Source organism: Podarcis gaigeae, assembly GCF_964106915.1.
Source record: "Podarcis gaigeae genome assembly, chromosome: 15".
Classification (NCBI taxonomy): domain Eukaryota; kingdom Metazoa; phylum Chordata; class Lepidosauria; order Squamata; family Lacertidae; genus Podarcis; species Podarcis gaigeae.
Genome location: NC_139692.1, coordinates 20,664,610 through 20,685,075, shown reverse-complemented (window position 1 = coordinate 20,685,075; position 20,466 = coordinate 20,664,610). Strand labels below are relative to the sequence as shown.

Genomic DNA, 20,466 nt, shown 5'->3' with positions numbered 1-20,466 from the left:
TCGCAGTCCCTTCCAACTCTTCAATTCTGTGATTCAGGTTTAGAAATTGATAGATTGAGGTGGGCAGGTTAGTTTTCAGGTTGATCTTTCCTTTCTTTCTTTTTTTCCCACCAAAAGAAGTCCCTCTTTCATCAACAGGATTTGCAGCTTTAAGAAACTAAAATGCAGGTTAAGGAGGAGATTATCCATTAGGGAAAAGAAATTCAAAGGCGTTGTTGATTTCCCCCGCTTCCTAGCTCAAGTTTTGAACCGATTCCAGGCTGTTGTAATTAATTATAAAGTTGGCGGGATTATTGCAAGGTAAGCTTCTTACAGGCAAATGCTACAGTTTCTTTTACGTAACTTGTACCAGAGGAGGTGTATTGGATATACTATGTTCAGAAGCAAATGAGACTTTTGAGATATATCAGGAATGTTTGATTTCCCACCCACCCGGCCTTATTCCTGATGCTGATGCAGCTAATTTGTCTCTGGTAGAGGTCTACAAGGGATTGGACTAAGGCTAATATGTGGTGGTACATAGGATCAGGTGCGGGATCATAGCTCAGTGGTACAGCAGCTGCCCTGTCTGCAGTGTGGTTCCAGGTTCAATTTCCTGGCATCTCCAAGTAGGGCTAGGGAAGATTCCTGCTTGAAACCCCAGAGAGCCACTGCCAGTCAGAGTAGACAATATTGAGCTACATGGACCAATGGTCTGATTTGGTATAAGGCAGCTCTCTATGTTCTCTGAGAGCCAGTGTGGTGTAGTGGTTAAGAGCGGTGGACTCGTAATGTGGTGAACCGGGTTCGCTTCCCCGCTCCTCCACATGCAGCTGCTGGGTGACCTTGGGCTAGTCACACTTCTCTGAAGTCTCTCAGCCCCGCTCACCTCACAGAGTGTTTGTTGTGGGGGAGGAAGGGAAAGGAGAATGTTAGCCGCTTTGAGACTCCTTAGGGTAGTGAAGACTCCCTGGAGAAGACCCTGATGTTGGGAAAGATGGAGGGCACAAGGAGAAGGGGACGGCAGAGGACGAGATGGTTGGATAGTGTTTTCGAGGTTACCAGCATGAGTTTGACCAAACTGCGGGAGGCAGTGGAGGACAGAGGTGCCTGGCGTTCTCTGGTCCATGGGGTCACGAAGAGTCGGACACGACTAAACGACTAAACAACAACAACAGGGTAGTGATAAAGCGGAATATCAACTCCAAACTACTCTTCTTCTTCTTCTTCTTCTTCTTCTTCTTCTTCTTCTTGTGTTCCTTGTTTGGGCAAGCAACACTCAGTATTGCTGAGCCCTCTGATACCTTGTATGCTCGGAGGGGAAGGGGTGTTTGTTTCCTGAGGCTGGAAAAGAGTGGAAGCTAGGCATTGCCCCACCCATTACAACACTGCAACCAAATGATGGATCCCTTTTACCCATCCCTATCAGGAGAAGTTTAAGGGCACCATTGGGCTGGGGCTAGATTTGCCCCATGAGAGTGAATGGGAGCCAAGGGAAAATTCTGTTTCTCTCCATAGACCCCCAACGCTTCTTCAGGTTTGTTTCTCAGCCACACTAAAGCATGAGGGAACTCTGGGGCCTGCTACAGTGAGGGGTCACAACCAGGTGCACTCCATGCTGAGGAAAAGACCCATGCCTATAGTGTGTGTGTGTGTGTGTGTGTGTGTGTGTGTGTGTGTGTGTGTGTGTGTTTGTGTGTGTGTGTATAGAGGTAGTCATGCAAAAAGACCAAAATAAAAATAAAAATTGTGAAGGGCACTGCACCGTTCTCTATGACCACCAGAACACTATCCAGTCACCTCTAGCTTTTGAGAGCTTACCAGGTATTGCTTTCAGACTTTCAAGGCTCTTTGTGGCCATCTTAGACTAGAAACTTGCTTTTAAAAAATATATATATGGAAAATGAGGATTCACAAATTCTGCTTTCATTACCTAACTTTTTGCCAGCAGCTGGAAAATGAGAATACATACAGCCCTGGCGCAGCATGCAAAATACAGTGCACTTTATTATTTCAAAGCAAAGGAACGAGCGAATGGGAGGTGTAATTGCTGGAAACCTTTTGTCTTTTTCAGGCTCGGATGCTGCAGAAGTAGCATTTGGTTTGTAGGCAGTGTAGTTAGCTGATTGTATCCGTTTTCCTAAGCAATCACTAGCTTCACTGTTATCAAAACAAGGCGCAGAATTCCCCCAATGGCAGACCTCGCCAGCGCTGCAGAAAACATCCGGAAAGCTGGTTCTCAGCTTGAACCCAAAGAATTGCTATCTGTCTCTGTTCATAATATCCTGTTTCTTCGTAGAAGCCACCAGCTCACCAGCAAGCAAGACAAAGGGGCTTTTAAGAGATGATGCTGACTCAAGGAAGTACGTTGGATGGTTGCCAAGAATCTGTGTTGCTTCGTGACCCGCAACATTAGGAACACACTGGCAGCCTTGTTATGATTTTAGCACTGGTTGGGCACGATCCTGTCACAGCAGAATTTGGCCAGGGTTGAATGGGATGGGGCGGAGGGATCAGAGCCCTGGGATCAGGAGAAATAAAGAACCAGGGGTGAAGTGGAGAGAGAAGCAGACAGAGGCCAAGTGCCAGTCTAAGGCAGGCAAAAAAAGGCAAGGTTCCCAAAGCAGCCGTGTGCCTAAGCGGAACCTGCCAAATAATTCTCCACAGGACGGAAGAGCATATGGGACATGCCATTTATAGAGCATGGTGGAGCTACATTGGTTTTCTGGGTCACCTGACTGGGTACTGACGTAGTCAGTGGGTGCTCAGGGGTCACCTCTGGATAACACAGTCAGACGCTCCTTCTGCCTAAATGATGTAGGAAGCAAGGCCCTTGCATCCTAGTCTGAGGGACCTAGCCTTTCACAGCCTTCACCAACCTGGACCCGGAAGCCCCAGCCAGCACACTGGCACCAGGTTGACAAAGACTGCCTTACAAATCCAGTGTTAGTGGTCACCTGGCCTGAATTTGCTGCTGGAGGACAGATAATCCTGCAACCAGGGCTCGTTTTCCTATTATGCTACATAAACCACAGAGTAGGGGAGCTCACTCTGCATACGCAACTCCTTTTAATATTCCCTCCTTCTTGTGTCTTTCCCCTTTATCACCAGAGGAGAGAGCAGTAATCACAGGACCTGGTTAGCATGGGATGCTCTTTGCAATCAAGAGTTGACAGAAGTGAAGCAAGTTGTACGTGGTTGCATCTATGTGATTCTAGCTTTTGTCCATATGCAATGCTCAAAGTCATTATGGATCACACATTTGGGAACACTGAAGGCTCCTCCATCCTTTCAGCCAGCCCTGATTTTTTCCCCCATCAAAACCAATGCATTGGTTTTGAAATGGAGCATGAATTACTATGCTTTGGGGGCAGAAAGAGTTGGCCAGAGTGGCCTTAGTGCTCGTTTTCTTCCTTACACCATGTAAGGGAATAGGAGACAGGTGACATTTCTTCTCCTCAACATACCTGGGGGGCAGAGCAAAAAGGAGCACCAGCAGTTTGATTCCTGCTGAAAGAACTATGTGCAAACAGTAGACAGAAGTGAAATACTGTACTGCTGAAATTTATGGGGGAGTAAATGGTGGCTGCCTGGAAAAGTATTGTTATTTTACGCACTCTTCACCCTAAGTGCAAACGTATCCAGAAGATAATGGAGGGGTAGGGAACCTGCCATCCTCCAAATGTTGTTGGACTCCAACTCCCTTCAGCCCCAGCCAGCACGGCCAATAGTCAGGAATGATGGGAATTGTAGTCCAATGAAGCCTGGAGGGCCACAGGTTGAAGAACACTTAACTTTATTTATATGGGTCCTTTCCAACTCTGTGATTCTATAATAGCAATTGCAAGACCACCATCACTTTCCCCCCACTTTTTTAATGTACTGTAAAGGGTATTGTGCCTTCGAAATGTCTTCAGTTAAAACACAGGTGTAACGTACATAATGCAAAGAAACATCCTGCCCCATTCTGTGCAAACGTACCTTTTAGTCTTCAGCACAGGGTTCAGACTGAGCCCTTTTTGAAAATTAACCGTTGAGTTGGATGTATTTTCTAACTGCTGTCACTTAAGATAATGTGGGAGGCTCGCAGAGTTAAGGAGGAAATTAGGCTGCTGGAAAGAGTCTAAACACCAGCCTTGTTACCAGGCAGTGTAGTTAGCTGACTGACGAAGGCAACAGTCACTAACAACACGGCCAGGTAAAATGGCCTGTCTCACCTCTGACTAGAAAACACGACTGTTTGCATGGAAGCTTTGGAAACTGAAGCCTGGAAGTAGCATTCTTTGCAGAAAAATCAATACAGAAGGTAAAGAGCTGAAGAGGTCCCCTCCAGAAGATGGCACCTATGTACCTCATACGTACCTGCTAGACCACATACGGTAGATCTGGGAACTGGCGCTTGTAAGCGCCAGTTTGTCCCACACTTGCAAGGAGTCAATTCTTCAGTCTGGCAGCCATGGAACACCCTGCCCCACTGAAACTGCCTTTGCTGCATTGTTATCAGTGCCTGCTAAAAATGTCTATCTTCCAGCACACCTAACGAGACATGTAATTTTAGCATATAATTGTGATATGGTTTTATGTGTAATGTGATTTTAGTAAACATATTTGTTTTTAAATTGCTGGTTTTATCACACACAGAGACACACACATATATAAGTAAACACTTTTAAAATGTTTTTATTGGTATCTTTAATTAATATTTCAGATTGTCTTTTGCAAATCGCTTAGAGGTCTTTTGAATCCGTGTTGCATACATTTTGTTAAATAAAAAGTTAAACCTGCCTGCCATTCTACTAAACAATCAAGATGGTTATTCCGACTCCATTATTATTTATTAGCTTATTGTTAATTTACAGGGCTCCATGTATGTGTTGCCCAGCCTATACTCATATTATGCGCGGGTCAGAGATGCACTGCCCCTATCCCTGCAGAACGGCTACTGTATCCAATGCATACTCAGCTCACATGGGAGGAAAAACACACCAGAAAATAGCAGGAATTTGACAGACATTTCCACGCACACCCACCCCCCCAGCATTCCTGAAAACGCTGCAAATACCCACCAATTTGGCATCCTGTCAACAGTGCCCCTCACAAGCTACCCACCTACAAATGCAGGAAATGAGTTTAATGATGGTGATACAGCCTCATTGAATCAGTGAGCCCTAGCTCAGTGGTAGATCATCTGCTTTGAATGCAAAAAGGTTTCTGGCTCAACCCCCAGCCTCTTCAGGTAGGGCAGGTTAGAACTTGATACCCTGCAGAGCTGCCACCAGGTTAGTGTCAAAAACACTGTGATTGACAGACAAAGACAGCCACTTCAATACAAAGCAGTCAGCATCCTATGTTCTCCTGAACACAGACAACATGCAAGATGATGCCACACTGTGGACTACAATTCCCACCAGCCCCTGACAGTATGGTCAATGGTGAGGGATTATGGCACTTGCAATCCAACATTTGGAGAGCATCATGTTGGTTCCCCTTTTTCTGGAGCAACCTTTGCCAACCTGGTGCCCTCAAGATGTTGTTGGACTACAACTCCCATCAGTCTCAGGTAGCATATTGTGCTGGCTGGGGCTGATGGGAGTTGTTTTCCTGCAACATCTTGATGATGCCCAGTGCTATTCTGCTATGAAACAAAGGTGTCAATACTCACCAGTTGTTACAGTAAGTACCACATTTTTAACCAGTACTTTTCTTCCAGAAAAAGGTCCCTGGTGTACCTGATGGTGTCCATTATAAGTGGGGGTCTTTTGGGGGGAAGGGGAGGTTGCAATCTTTTTGTTGTGAACCACCCTGAGATCTGCGGATTTTACGAGAAGCAGTCCCGGTTTCTGATTTGATCCCAGAATGTCCCGCTTTTCCTTAGGACACCCCTATTTTCATCAGAGAAATGCTGGGAGGGTGTGGAGTTATCCGACCCCCGAACCATCTGAAAGGCAGCCCTGTATAGGAAACATTTTAAATCATGTTTTTATATGTGTTGGAAGCCACCCAGAGTGGCTGGGGCAACGTGGTCCGATAGGCGAAGTACAAATGGTAAAGTTATCATCATGGAATTGGACGTCCCTATTTTCATCAGAGAAATGTTGGGAGGGTATGGAATTTAATAAATGGGAAACAATGAAATAATTACAGACTCTGAGCGTTTTTCCTTCCAGTGGAGGTGGTACAGAAATGAATGTTATGAAATATTATGTCTCCCTTTTCCCGGTTGTTGCTGTTATCTAAATATTTTACAAGGACAGGAAGAAACATCACGGACAGAATTGCCACACACAGGAAGAACAAGGATATATAGTTTGAGAAGCCAAGTTACAGGAAACCAGGCAGAGGGCCTTCTCGGTAGTGGCACCCGCCCTGTGGAACGCCCTCCCATCAGATGTCAAAGAGAAAAATAACTACCAGACATTTAGAAGACATCTGAAGGCAGCCCTGTTTAGGGAAGCTTTTAATATTTAATAGGTTATTGTATTTTAGTGTTTTGTTGGAAGCCGCCCAGAGTGGCTGGGGATACCCAGCCAGATGGGCGGGGTATAAATACATTATTATTATTATTATTATTATTATTATTATTATTATTATTATTAGTGCCTCACCTGTAGTTTTATCAATCATTTAATGTGTCAATACGAATGGAAGTTGTTAATATTGTAGTTGTTGTATAAGGGATTGTTATTTTGACTGAAGTGTAATTGAAATTAATAATATTTGGGAACGCAGAAATAAAGTAAATCATCAATTCTAGCATGCGGGGAGAGGGCACTTATATAATTTAGAATATGAATGATTGGTATTAGTAAATGTATTACAATTTGGCGTTGTTATAATGAGGCTATTATTGGATTGCAATGGAAAACAAATACAAATTATGATATATATAAAAGAAATGAAAATTATGAAACGAATAGGAGACACATAGTAATATCCCGAGGCCCAGGCCACGCCACCTTTCCCCGGCCACCCCGCTTTCTGCCTCTACTCCGAATCCCCCTTCATCCGGGGTAGAGGGAGGCCCAGAGCGACGGTTGCCAGCGGGAGGCAGGTGAGCCGCCGGAGCGCAAGGGCGGGAAGGAGAGCGCGAGGCCTCCTCCTCCTCCGGGCGCCATGGAGACGCCTAGGCCGGAGACGCCGAGGCCTGAGGCCCCTCCGACGACGGCAGCCGCGGCCGCCATGGCTTCTCCGACGCCGCTGCCTTCTCCCGCCTTCCTGGCCTTCGCGGGCTCCTGCGAGCAGGACGTGACGCTGGCCAAGTCCTTCTGGAACTCCGTCACCCTCCAGCCGCCACTCGAGTCCCGCCTGGGGCCGCGAAGGGACTCGGCCAGCTGCTCCAGCTCCAGGAAGGGCTCCCGGGCGGAGGCGCCGAGCGGCACCAGCCTGCAAATCCCCCGCACCCCCGACAACAGTGAGGAGGGAGAAGAAGCAGCGCCCCTTGGGCTTCCCTGCCTCCCTCCCCTCGCCCCCCTTCTTTTCCCCGGGCAGGGCTTCCTCCTCCCCTCTGGCTCCGAGCGAGGGGAAAGTCAGGGTGCCCCGGGGCACGTGCAGAGTGCATGTCCTTTCTCCCCTGGGAAAAAGGGGCGTGGCCTGCATGCGCATCCCCAGCCCTGGGCCTGTTTTGTTGGGTTGTGCAGTGGTAACTTGGTTCTCAAACTAAGTCCGTTCCGAAACCAGAGGAGGGCTTTCTCATAGAAAGTAATGCAAAATAGATTAATCCGTTCCAGACTCTTAAAGCTAACCCCTAAAACAGCAATTTAACATGAATTTTACTATCTAATGCAGGGGTAGGCAACCTAAGGCCGGAGGGTCAGATGCAGCCCAATCGCCTTCTCAATCCAGCCCGTGGACAGTCTGGGAATCAGCATGTTTTTACATGAGTCGAATGTGTCCTTTTATTTAAAATGCACCTCTGGGTTATTAGTGGGGCCTGTCTGGTGTTTTTACATGAGTAGAATGTGTGCTTTTATTTAAAATGCATCTCGGTTATTTATGGGGCATAGGAATTCATTCACATTTTTTTCCCAAAATATAGTCCGGCCCACCACATGGTCTGAGGGATGGTGGACCGGCCCACAGCTGAAAAAGGTTGCTGACCCCTGATCTAATGAAACCATTGATCCATAAAATGAAAGCGATAATGTACTGCAGTCACACAATCAATCAATCAGTAGCTGAAGTGGGTTCCACACAGTCACAAAAACGAAACAAAAAGAGCTGCAAAAACAAAAACTCAAAATAAATAGCAAAAACAGACAGACCTCCACGTAACACTCAAAACAGAAGTGCAACACTCGAATCAGAAACAAAACACTCAAAACAGAGCACATTTGACTTCCGAAAAATGTTAACAAACCGGAACACTTACTTCTGGGTTTGCAGTGTTTGGGTTCCAAGTTGTTTGAATACCAAGGCGTTTGAGAACCAAGGTACCACTGTATTGTTTTACTGCACTTTCCTCCAAGGAGCTCAATGTGGCCTACATGGTTCTCTCCATCTTACCCTCCCAGCAGCCCTGTGAGGTAAGAGGCTTGAGTGGGGATTCGAACCCTGGCCTCGCAGGTCCTAAGTCCAGCAAACTGCTACTAGGAGTGTATATTTAAGTGGTTCTCACAACAACCCTGCAGGGTAGGATAGTCTGAGAGAGGGACAGATACCTACAAGTTACCCAGGGAGCTTTGTGGCTATGTGGGCGTCTCAGGTCCTCATCCAACATTTTAACCACACTTGTTCAACAGTCTCCCCTTCTATTAGTCGAAGTTACTACCATGCACCGCCATCTCCCCATCTTCTGGGGTGTTACTGTTCTATTCATGGGGTCTGGGCATAGCTGTCAACCTTCCCGTTTTTTGCGGGAAATTCCCTTATTCCAGTGCCGTTTCCCACTGCTATCCCAGATTGTTAGCTATCCTGTAGACTGTCCCTAGGACAGGTGAGGCTGCTGATCCCTTATTTTCAAATCTGAAATAGCCTCCTTTGCCTGTAAGACCTGACACCAGCCCACATATTCTCCAGTCAACCCGCAGTTCACTTTGCAGGATTGATTCGAAATGAATGCAGGGTCTCTTTGCCCTAGGAAATGATTTTCCATTTCTTCTCCCGATCACCCCACTATTTAATGTACATCCTCTTGGCCACAGGAGTACCCAAATTTTTCATTTCTTTAAAAAAGAAAATCACTTTTCAGCAGATTTAGAAGTAGCTCCTTGTAGGTTTGCCTGCAGCAGGTAGGAATTGTCTGCAGGTGACTAGACTAGAGATCTTTGGCAAAATTGGCTCTTCTGACTAAAAAATGGACAGCTGTTCTTTTTTGGGAGAGTCTATCTTAACCATTCACCCTCCTCATCTTGCTGTATGCCTTCATTCTCTCTTACCATCGCTTGCTTAGGTATTAGTAGCTATTGTGCCATACAGTTTTGAATTATTCCGTAAATGGGGCTTATTTGCAGGTAAATGGAATTAGGACTGCAACCTCACTGTTTTACTTTCATTTGTTTTATTTAGAAAAAGAAGATGACAAAAGCACAGAAAATAGTGTTGCTGGGGAAAGTGATTTGAAGGAACAGTATATTAAGAAGGTAAGATTCCTTCATTCTCAGAATAATAATAATAGTAACATGTTTGTGTTTTATATTATTTTTCAGTGTCTTTCCTGAAAAATGATTAGAATTCAAGTAGATTATTATATATATCTAGATATTTCTATATTGTTTGTACAGGTTAGCCCCCCCCCCCCACTCCAGAAGCCTTTCTATCTGATTATCTCTTTCACTGAAGAAATTGAGATAATTAAATTGCATTGTAAATCAGAGAGAGGAAGATATGCAAGCACATTGGATTAGAAACATAAATTTGAAAAGACTGAAATGGCCTTTCTTCAAGATTTGCGCTGCACCAGTGATTGGGCAGAAAAATAAGCAAGCTTTTATTGCTGCATCAGAGAGAGAGAGAGAACTGTATTCTTGGGCACCCCCTGTTCTCCAGTCAATAGTTTGAGCCCAGAAATGCATTTTACCAGACAAACCCAATGCCACTTAGCAACAGGTACTTAATTATGGACAGGGCTGTATTAAAATAATCATAAATTCTGTATCCGCGTCTAGAGACTCAGTAAGAAAAGCTGGCTTTGGTAGCCTGTATAATTTATGTGCAGATCTTACTCAGCTGCTCCTCTGGCTTTGGAGATTTTAGCAGCCATAGCCAGTGCATGTTCGAGCATATCTTTGCAGCCGTGAGGGATACAAACTTGATTTCAAAAGAAATGAAAGCTAAGATTCTCAGCTGGATTCTTTGCTCACCTTGTTTTTGTGGCTGTTCAATTTAGTGTGCTCCTGGCCCTGTAGATGGAAAAGGTGTGTTTGTGTTTGGGTATGGGTACATGACAGGGGCATTGCATAGAAATCTCTTCTTTTTTTCCTTTTTTCACACAATTCTTGAAAGCATTTTGTATTCCTAGTGAGTGAAATGGAGGGCAAACCATTTCCAACCCTTGATTAAAGTTTGGGTGGCCTGCCTTGGGCCATACAAAATTGCTTTGTGAGACAGATTCTGCCCACCAGCTGTAAGCTTGCCATTCCTGCTGCACACTGGGTATATCCTGACTGCAACACAACCTTGGTGTGGGCCAGTGGATATTGATTTGGATTTAGGTGTAAGGAAAGGGCAGTGGTTCAGTGGCAAGAGGGACATCTGCTTTGTGTGCAGAAGCTCCCAGATTCAATCTCCAGCATCTCCAGGTAGGGCTGAGAAGGATTCCTGCCTGAAACTGTTATGTACTGAAGTTCTCACCCTGGGCCAGCAGGGGGATACTGTAGATAGTTATGCAAATAAGGGATCGAAAGTGACGTTCAGTGATTGGATAGTTTTAGAAAATTGTTACAGTTACGTTGTAGTGGAGCTCTATATAAGCAGGCTGACTGAACCCTTCAGTTCAGTTCTGTTCTGGCCTGTGAATAAACAAGAGCTGTTGAAGAATCGCTATGTCGTCTGATATGTTCACCCACAACTTAACAGAAACCCTGGAGAGCTGCTGCCAATCAGTGCAGACAATACTGAGCTAGATGGACCTGTAGTCCAATTCATAGGGATGCCAGGGAATTCTGACAGCAGCAGAAATTGCTGGTGTTCGCTTATTCATCTCATGTCTGAAATAGAAAACAGAGTTTACTGCTGTTGTTGCTTTCAGTCCACAATGATACACAACAGATTAAGTTTCTTCCCTATTTGCATTCAACTTCCTCTGCACTGAAATGGGTGGGGTGAAATAATGTTAAGACAGCGTAAATTACGTTACTAATTACAGCAGGACGAAAACAGGGCTGCATGCTGCAAATGCAGAATGGAATGGGAAAGTGATGCCTTCTTACATCAATACTGATTCAGTTTAAAGCAGATTCCTTGTGGGATACCCATCTTCGTCCCCAAATTACTGAAATTTACATAGACTTAACTTGAGATTAATGGTGATTTTCTCACAGAGCTTTGGAAGAGATAAAAAAATGGATTATAAAGCTTTCAAACACAGTAAGGTTTAACCCTAAGCACATTTGTTAGAAAGTCCCACTTACATCTAAGTAAATATGAAGGATTCTGGTGAACAAACGTTGCTTTCAAACCCAAAAAAGTTGTTTCTTTAGCCATGAATCCTTAGGTCAGGATCACTGTGTCCATTGTTCCTCTAAGAAGAAGGATGCTGTTGGTCTAATTCAAGTTTTGGTTCTGGAAATCAAGTTCAAACATAGAAACAAAGCCAGGCTGAACAGAGAAAAGCAACCAGAAGTTCTTAGTTACAATAGTGACTACTCTGTGGCTGTCAGGGGAGGCATTTATAGCCAGCATTGTAGAATATGGGGAACCAGTCTGGCAGTACAGTCCATTAGACTCCATCAATCAAGGAAAATTCCAGGTAAGTTGCTGTCACAGGATGTAGGAAGCGCGGGCTCCAGGAGCAACTGTTATGTCAGTTCTAGACTTGTTGGGACCACATCATTTATGATGCTGCAGCAGATGTAACGGGAAATTGACCACTGTTCTATATATCTTGATGGGGAAACACCATGTTGGCTCTTTGCTAATTAACTCCTGAAGCACACTGTGGAACTAAGCATCTTTTGTCTCCTGGCTCACAGCGCACATTTATCATTAAGCTAATTGAAAGTGTAAGTAACATTACTGTAATCCATCTAATGTTACAGTATTGTGCTATGGCTGCTAGTGCTAGCCTGTAATTTGAGGATATTTCCCTAATTTTAGTCAAATTTTAGAGGGCTTCCCTCCCCCTCTTTTTATATTAAATGAAAAGCTTTATATCTCAGGGCTGGGAAGGAAGCCAGATTCAAGCAGTCGTTAGGAGGAGCTGAAAAGTGCTGAGGTCTGCAGCTGTTTCTTGCAAGCCTGCATTCCTACTTATTGCAATTAATAACCATATAATGGATTTCATCTAGCAACATCCATTAAACCTACCTAGTAGAAATTGGATTAAGAGGAGAAGTGAGCCTGTTCAACGTGCCCCCCCCCCCCCGTTATTTTGTTAAATATGTTAGCCACAAAATATGTGAGCTCAAGATTGCTCAGTTTTTCATATCATAAGTCATCAGCAAGTCTGGTTGATTTTGGCTAGAAAATTATTCTGGAGAGCCATATGGTTTTATTTTTTCAGTTTATTAGTCACTTGCTACAGAAAGTCTCAAATTTACTTTTTAAAAATTTAAGAACATAATGCAAATCAGAAGGTAGGGGAAACAATATGTTGCAATTAAAAACCATACTAAATTCCATAAAAGAGACTCAGTAGAGCAACAGCAAGAACTGTATACTCCAGCAACATCTTCTTAACCAACCAACTTCTCAAGGTTGTTGCACTGGAAATGCATCATAAGCTACCCAGAAGCTCAGATAGGGTGGTTGTAATTCTTATATAATATGTATGTAGTATGTAACTTTTGATAGTTTGATGCATATATGCTTTTAAATGGTTTGTGAACTTTACCCATGTTTTATTTGTGTTTGTGCACTGCTAGAATAATTTTTTTGATGAAGCAGTTTATACATTTTTTAAATAAATCAATAATCTTTACAAGTCTTGGTTAAACCAGAGAAATTAAATATAGTAAAGGGCCAAACTAACTCCGATGTGTAACCATCTCATTTGGAAGTGGCTTTTTCAAAAGCAGAAGTTTCACAAGAGGTATGACTGATTGAAAACCTAAGAATCTAAATTTGTTGACAAAACATAAGAATGAATTCATTTCCCCTTTTCTTGCACTTGAGAATTTTCCAGGCTATTTTGTTTTATCCAAGCAACTCCCACAACAAAAGATGCAACATTCTGACTCACTATATCCCTCTTTTTCTGCTTTTGAAACACAACTGGGAGAACTATTAAGTCCACGTGCATCCTGCAAAATATAGATCATCAGGCCAGAATAGCACTCCAGGAGACGTCTAAATTCCATCTCATCAAGAGCAAAACTAATTTGTTGTCTTGCAGGAGGAATGGAGATTTTTCAGAGTAGCAAATCACATTCTGTTTTCCTTTGCTTGAACTTGAGGTTTGCTGTTTGGGGTGTGGTAGCTTACAGAGCAAGTGTTTGGCATCAGCCTCTCCTTCTGATGTGCTTAGCATTTCAACCCATTTGGGTTGGATCCAGAGTGAGTTAGTTGCCCTTCATTTCCAATTAAATCAGTGGGACTTAAGTCATGCCTAGGGATGCACAGAAGCAATGATTTCCATCATGTCCCGTGTACATCACAATCAGCACTGTTTCCATTCTGCTACAGTTTAGCTTCTTCTAGAAGCTATGTTATTCTTACTAGCTGCTATGGCTAATGCTGACGTAATTAATTACTGTACATGATTAATTTCAGTGGAAGGGAAACCTCAAGTAATGCAGAAAATAACATAATTATTTATGTAATGTTTGCAGACTAAAACACACACACAAGAAAGTGAATACCGCTCATAATTGCTTACATTCCTGATTAATTGCTGCTCCTCTTTCCATTTCCGATGGAATTCTCTGATATCTCTAGACATGGCTGACTTGTCCTGTTGAATTTAATGAGACTTCAGTTCAGCTAAGTTAGCCTGAAACTGATCGATTATCTTGTGAACTGCCAGATTGAGGGCAGTATATAAATTTAATAAATAAAATTTAAAAATAATCCTTAAGAGCAACTCTATAAGTGTACAAGCTGACGTGGAGAGAGTGTGTGACTTGTGAGTTCGTAGCAGAGGATAGGACTTGAACAAAGTAGTCGTGATTTATAGCTGATTGTGTAAGGCAGTAATGGTTGAAGTTCTCTATCAGCTGCGTGAGCTTGAGTCAGGTGGATCTCCAAAATTAATTTGGCTCCTCCGTTAGCATACGACGTGTAGAATTGCAAGGTTGGCTATACAAACATTTCTTCTCTACAGGGTCACTTTGCTGTTCACCCAGGTTGAACAAATTTGTGTGAAGAGTCCCAGATTCATTTCTCTGCACTTAATTATTGCAAGTATATTTTCTTTCAGAGCAAGAAGAGAGAAGAAATAATAGCATTACTGAAGAAACAAAGGGAAGAGAGGATTGCGGTAAAATGGAGTATTATTCTTTTCTTAATGCGGGTTGGATTTTTGTATTTAGTTTTTGCATGCCATAGTAACAAGAAATGGTACATATTTGATGTGCCAGTAGAGATAATGATACTTAGTTTCGTTGGTGCCTACAGTGTGACTATAAACCTTTTTAAAGTAAACTATATTTATTTCTCAGAAAGAAATGGTATCTGATCCATATAAGCCGAAAACCAGACCTCGTGAAAGGTAATATTGCTTTATTTCTTGTTTGTCTCCAATCATTTTTATAAGTTTTGAAATGTGAAACCTCCAGTTTTCTTTGCACTCTTGCAACTTATCCACATTTTTACAGGATGTTGTTGTTGTTTAGTCGTGTCCGACTCTTTGTGACCCCATGGACCAGAGCACGCCAGGCACTTCTGTCTTCCACTGCCTCGCGCAGTTTAGTCAAACTCATGCTGGTAGCTTCGAGAACACTATCCAACCATCTCGTCCTCTGTCGTCCCCTTCTCCTTGTGCCCTCCATCTTTCCCTACATCAGGGTCTTTTCCAGGGAGTCTTCTCTTCTCATGAGGTGGCCAAAGTACTGTAGCCTCAGCTTCAGGATCTGTCCTTCCAGTGAGCACTCAGGGCTGATTTCCTTAAGAATGGGTAGGTTTGATCTTCTTGCAGTCCATGGGACTCTCAAGAGTCTCCTCCAGCACCATAATTCAAAAGCATCAATTCTTCAACGATCAGCCTTCTTTATGGTCCAGCTCTCATTTCCATACATCACTACTGGATACTAATGATGAAAAAGCCAGAGTTTGGGTGATGTGCACTCATAATTGTCAGTAGTAATTTCTCTAGGCCAGGGGTGGGAAGTAAATACTCAAAAGAAATAAGCATAATTAGCACAAGAGAGCAGGCTTTTCATTTCTGGTAGGTCTGGCGACTAAATGATGGCAAGTTCTTGGTAGACCGGGCCTCTGAGAAACTTGTATTCCAGGTCTCTCCACTTAAACTCGTAATCCTCCATTTCTCCCCCCTGGCTCTTTTTACGCCCTCCAACCCTCAGGTTATTGCACTGCTTCTACAGCCAATTCCCCATACACTCTTCATTTCCTTGGGAAGAAACCAAACATGCCAGAAAAACAACTGTGGACTACACTTCAGCGTTGCCATATACTACTTTAATTCCCTGCTTCCTCCAGCAAAATGAATAAAAAAACACTGGCTTACTTTGCAGGGCTGGCTTAATCCGCACTTTCTCAGGCACATCCCTGCCAACGTGCGTATAAACAGTAATGGAGTAGATCTGCATTGGCAAAGTAATTTCATTTTACTATGAAGATCTTTACTATTTTTTTCTTTTAGTCTTAAAATGATGGGTTGGGGGAAGGATTATTTATGTGCCCAATGGGCAGACTGAATAGGACTGGGGAGATCATTGAGGCACACACTTTGTAGTAAAACGAAATTATTTTCTCCAACACTGACTAAAACATGTAAAACCTGGCAGCTTAAAGTAGCAGGTCTTATTAATTATTATTGGCAGGGTTTATATTCAGCAATGGGGGGGGGGGGGGCGTGGAGAATAAAGCCATAAGAAATTAAAAGGCACATCTTTTAAAAAACTACCCCTCTGGAAGAGCTGACTTGGCATCTCACACACTCCTTCACTCAGCAAATTCTTCCCTTTTAATGTGTTAATTGATAGAATTTTTCTCAGCCAGGGCAGCTTATGACCCACAAGAAAGTAGAATTCAAACCCCCAGCTTGTTACAGTTTTGTAATGAGCTTGGGGGTTAGACTAAATGGGTTTCTGGGGTCCCCTCCAATTCTAGGATTTCCTGTGGATTCTGAAAAGAAAGAAAGAAAGAGAAAAAAGAGGCCGCTAAAAGCCTCCTGCCACTACATGGGAGACAGACTGAAGAAAAGGAAATACAAATTGGCTCCACCCCATAGGGCTTTAAGCATTCCAGCCATGGTGTTTCATGCGTTTGAACGAGGGCCTTTCCAAGCTGCCCTGGCCATCCGCCTGAATCCAAGAGAATGAGGGAGGCTTGGGCACATTTATTTGACCTGCACCAAAACCAGGAGCGACCCTCAAACAAGCTAGAGGGGCAGCTTGCCATAGCTTTTAGCACCTCCTCGGGCAGTGAACACAGCTGTTGTCAAACAGGCTGCCCCGAGTTCAGGGCTGCCCTGAGTCACCCGGCGACTTACTGTAACAATTTCATAGTGTGTTCCAGCACACATTTTTCTTGGGGAGGTAGGGGGAGCATTTCATTAGATTGGCTGCAGGTCCACCTCCTGCTTTGTTGGGTTTCCTGGTACGTTTCCCCGAGAAATCCCATGGCAACTTCAATTTCTGAAAAGCCTCTTGATAAGTGCTTCTTCTCTTGATACTTCATCTTTCTGATATATTTTTTTATAATGTTTTTCAAATTCTTTTTTTAATTTCTGCAATGTCCCTTATTGTCCTCTCTTCTACTTTTATCTTATTTATTAATTTTTTATTTCTTTGTTTCTTTGATTGCCAGGCAAGGATCTTGCCTGGTTTATTTGCCCATTCAAAATTTTTATATTTCCAAAATTTGATTTGTTGTTCTACCTCCTGTTCTATAATTTTATTGTATTCTGCTCTCAGTAATTTAATTTCTTGATTTAATCTCTCTTTATTTTTGCTTGCATAGGCCAATTTTTCCTTCCTTTTAATTTCTTCTAAAAGCTCCCTTTTCTTTTTTTCTTTATTCTTATATGCTGTTGAGTTTGGTTGTATGAAACATCCCCTAACAACTGCCTTCCCAGCATCCCACACTGTTTTTACATCTGTCCCTTTCCTCCAATTGTTTTCAAAATATTCCTTCATCAACTTTCTGGCTCCTTGTATTACTTTTTGGTTTTTTAATAGGAAAACATTCATTCTCCACCTTTTTTTCCCCTTTCTCCTCTTTTCCTTTAAGAGTTGGTTGTTCTGGCTGCAGCGGTTCCTACTAGAAATGACAGCTAAGATTGATGGTGGAGAATGCCTTATTTGTTCCAGCTGACTTTTTTGGAGTTCACCGAGGCTTTACCGTGCTGTCTTTCTGCAAGACATTCTTCTGAGATCACTCTCCTCCTCCTCTTCCTGCCTGCACATGCTGCATCCATTTCAGTGGTGCTTTTCCTGGGAATCCCAAGCTGCTCCCATAAAATGATCTGAAACAATTCCTTCTACTTGCTTGTTCTTACTCCCGGGTCCTCTCAGCCCACCCCCAATCCAGTTTTTCATCCAGTGTGGTTTTCTTACTATGTGGAGAGAGATCTGCCTCTCACTGGATCAGTGAATTCCCAGGTAGAATTTCCAGGCCCATCAATGTGCCATAGGAGGTCCGCTAGCATGGTCAGCACAGTGGTTAAAGACACACAATCCCTGAACAAAGACACCATTATTTGGGCCCATCCTCTTACTAAAGTATTTGGGGGCGACTCTCATATAGCTCACTGAGAGAAAGTGAGAATGGGTGTTCTTGTTCAAAAACCTTGGCAGTTTTCAACGATTCATAGACTGATGACTCCCCTCTTTCTTCTTTCTGTCTCACTGATTAGTCTTCATACTCATTTAGCCATGTCCTCAAACTAAATATAGCAGCGAGGTTGAAAAATTCACTTCCTGTAAAGCCCTTTCCCTCCCTTTCACCACTCACAGAAACAGCTTCCACTTCTTCTCTTTATCGTTCCAACTCCATAGCAAGGCAAAATTTAATTGTGCTGCATGAGGTAGGAATGGGAGAATCTGTCAGTTTCAGCTTCCCTCGGTTTCTCATTTTTCTGGTCAACTTCAGTTCTTCACATTTCCATATCAGTTTGCAATTTTTTTAAGAATAAAAAGTTCTCATGAAATTGATCAGCACTTGCGTGCAGAATTCAACTACTATACACACATTTCTATACAATTTTGTCTAATATAATGCATTTTGTATGCTGTTTTCACTAATATATGCAGTTATTTTCACACTTTAATATACAGTGGTACCTTGGTACTCGAATGGCTTGGCTCCCGAATGAAACCCATAATAACTGTTCCAGTTTGCGAACATTTTTCGGAAGCTGAACATCTGCTGCAGCTTTCACTTGAGTGCAGGAAGCTCCTGCAGCCAATCGGAAGCCACACCTTGGTTTTCGAATGGTTTCGAGTGTCGAACGGACTCTGAGAGCCAGTGTGGTGTAGTGGTTAAGAGTGGTGGACTTGTAATCTGGTGAACCGGGTTTGCGTCTCCGCTCCTCCACATGCAGCTGCTGGGTGACCTTGGGTAGTCGCATTTCTCTGAAGTCTCTCAGCCTCACTCACCTCACTAAGTGCTTGTTGTGGGGGAGGAAGGGAAAGGAGATTGTTAGCTGCTTTGAGACTCCTTAGGGTAGTGATAAGGCGGGATATCAAATCCAAACTCCTCCTCCCCCTCCTCTTCTTCTTCTTCTTCTTCTTCAGAACAGATTAAGTTTGAGAACCAAGGTACCACGCAATACAGTACTTGACTGGAGAACTGAATTGCAAAATTTGTATGAGTGAGATTTTCAAAGAATACTTGTGTTTCAGTTCTTATAGCGTTTCAAAAAGTGTGGCAGCTACTAACTTGTATTCTTAGTGCATTTTCTTGATTGGTTTCAGCGAAATTAAAAAAAAGGTACCAGATTCTGACCTTGAGGATAAAGAAAGTGTAAGTGCTTTACCTTGAGCATTTTGGTCAACGTGAACAACTTGGAGAGCGATGTCTTTGTCGATTCAGAAATCCTGCCCTGTTCTTCATCGTATTCTGCCTTGGGCTGTTCAGATGCTGAGCCCTTGTGGGATTCCCTGGCAAACTTTCTTCCTGAAGAGTTTGAGAAGAGTGCCCTATGTCAGAAGCTAATACATTCTTCAATTTGGCTAGTAAATTTATTAGTTTGTCATGCCAAGCAACAAGGCATGGTTAGAAATGCTGAATACAATAAACTGGCTTTGAAACACTAGCTTGTATTATGCATGTTGAAAAGTTAACCTTTCAGTGGTCTTAGGAGTGATATTTCTATCATTTTCTGGTTTGGTAGAGGCCATTCCCCCAAGATTCAAACCCCTAGATATGATGTTTCTCTGTGACATGTAATGTACATTTTTAAGAAAATGTCTCTCCACAGAAACATGTCCACTGAAATAAAATACTCTAGTTTTCAGGGTTTCATTGATGTCCTATTGTATTACATCTCTAAGGCTGCAATCCTGTGCACACTTCTTGGGGAATAAGCTCCACTGCGACTTAACTTCAGAGTAAACCTACATAGGATTTCACTGCATAGTAACCACTTTTCTCTGGCAGAAAATTGTCTAGTGAATTTTGCCTAGAATCCCCAATTCAGTACTGTCTTTTCCCTGGTCTTTGGCGTTAATGCATGGCGATAAATTAGCAAGAACTAAATCTACCACCTTGTTTTCAGTGTGCACAAATTGACACGGTTGAGTTGTGGAGACAAGAATTTTTGTTCTATTATATGACTTTAACAATACTTTACAGTCTTAAAACCATGAAGAAAATAGTTGGGATGGGTACAGCTGTGTCAGTATTGAAGAAGAAACTTTTTTTGTCCATCCATATAGAGCTTTGCAAAATATAAATGTATTTTTTTTTAATAAATGTATGTATTTCAGATCTCTCAGAGGCTTGCCTTTATTCTTTCCAGTTCATAGATAAGCAACTGAGTCTGAGAGCATGCATTGCAGAGGATGCTTAGAAGATTACATTCTCTACATTCGATAAAAGGATGTAATGCAGAATGCTTTTTCCTCCCTACACTGATCTGCTAAGATCTATTACAAGGTCTGTGTTAATGTAATAAGTTTACATTTTTCTATATCTTTAAGCCTGATGGCTTTGCAACACACACTCTTTTTGCTTTGTCAAAATCAGCAGAAATTTAATTAACATTTCTTT

General features: G+C 42.8%; 1 protein-coding gene and 1 long non-coding RNA gene across 2 annotated transcripts; both read left to right on the top strand.

The window, feature by feature from the left end:
- Positions 1–14: 14 nt before the first annotated feature.
- LOC310832427 lies at positions 15–4,783 on the top strand. The gene is made up of 2 exons (XR_014558292.1): positions 15–300; positions 2,279–4,783. It is a non-coding gene; the product is annotated as an uncharacterized lncRNA (long non-coding RNA).
- A 2,233-nt stretch (positions 4,784–7,016) lies between these two features.
- Positions 7,017–19,508, top strand: HOATZ (HOATZ cilia and flagella associated protein). The gene is made up of 5 exons (XM_083714166.1): positions 7,017–7,390; positions 9,484–9,557; positions 14,492–14,551; positions 14,733–14,782; positions 19,170–19,508. The coding sequence occupies exons 1-5, from the start codon at positions 7,093–7,095 to the stop codon at positions 19,234–19,236; spliced, it is 549 nt and encodes a 182-aa protein (XP_083570292.1). The 5' UTR covers positions 7,017–7,092; the 3' UTR covers positions 19,237–19,508.
- Positions 19,509–20,466: the final 958 nt, after the last annotated feature.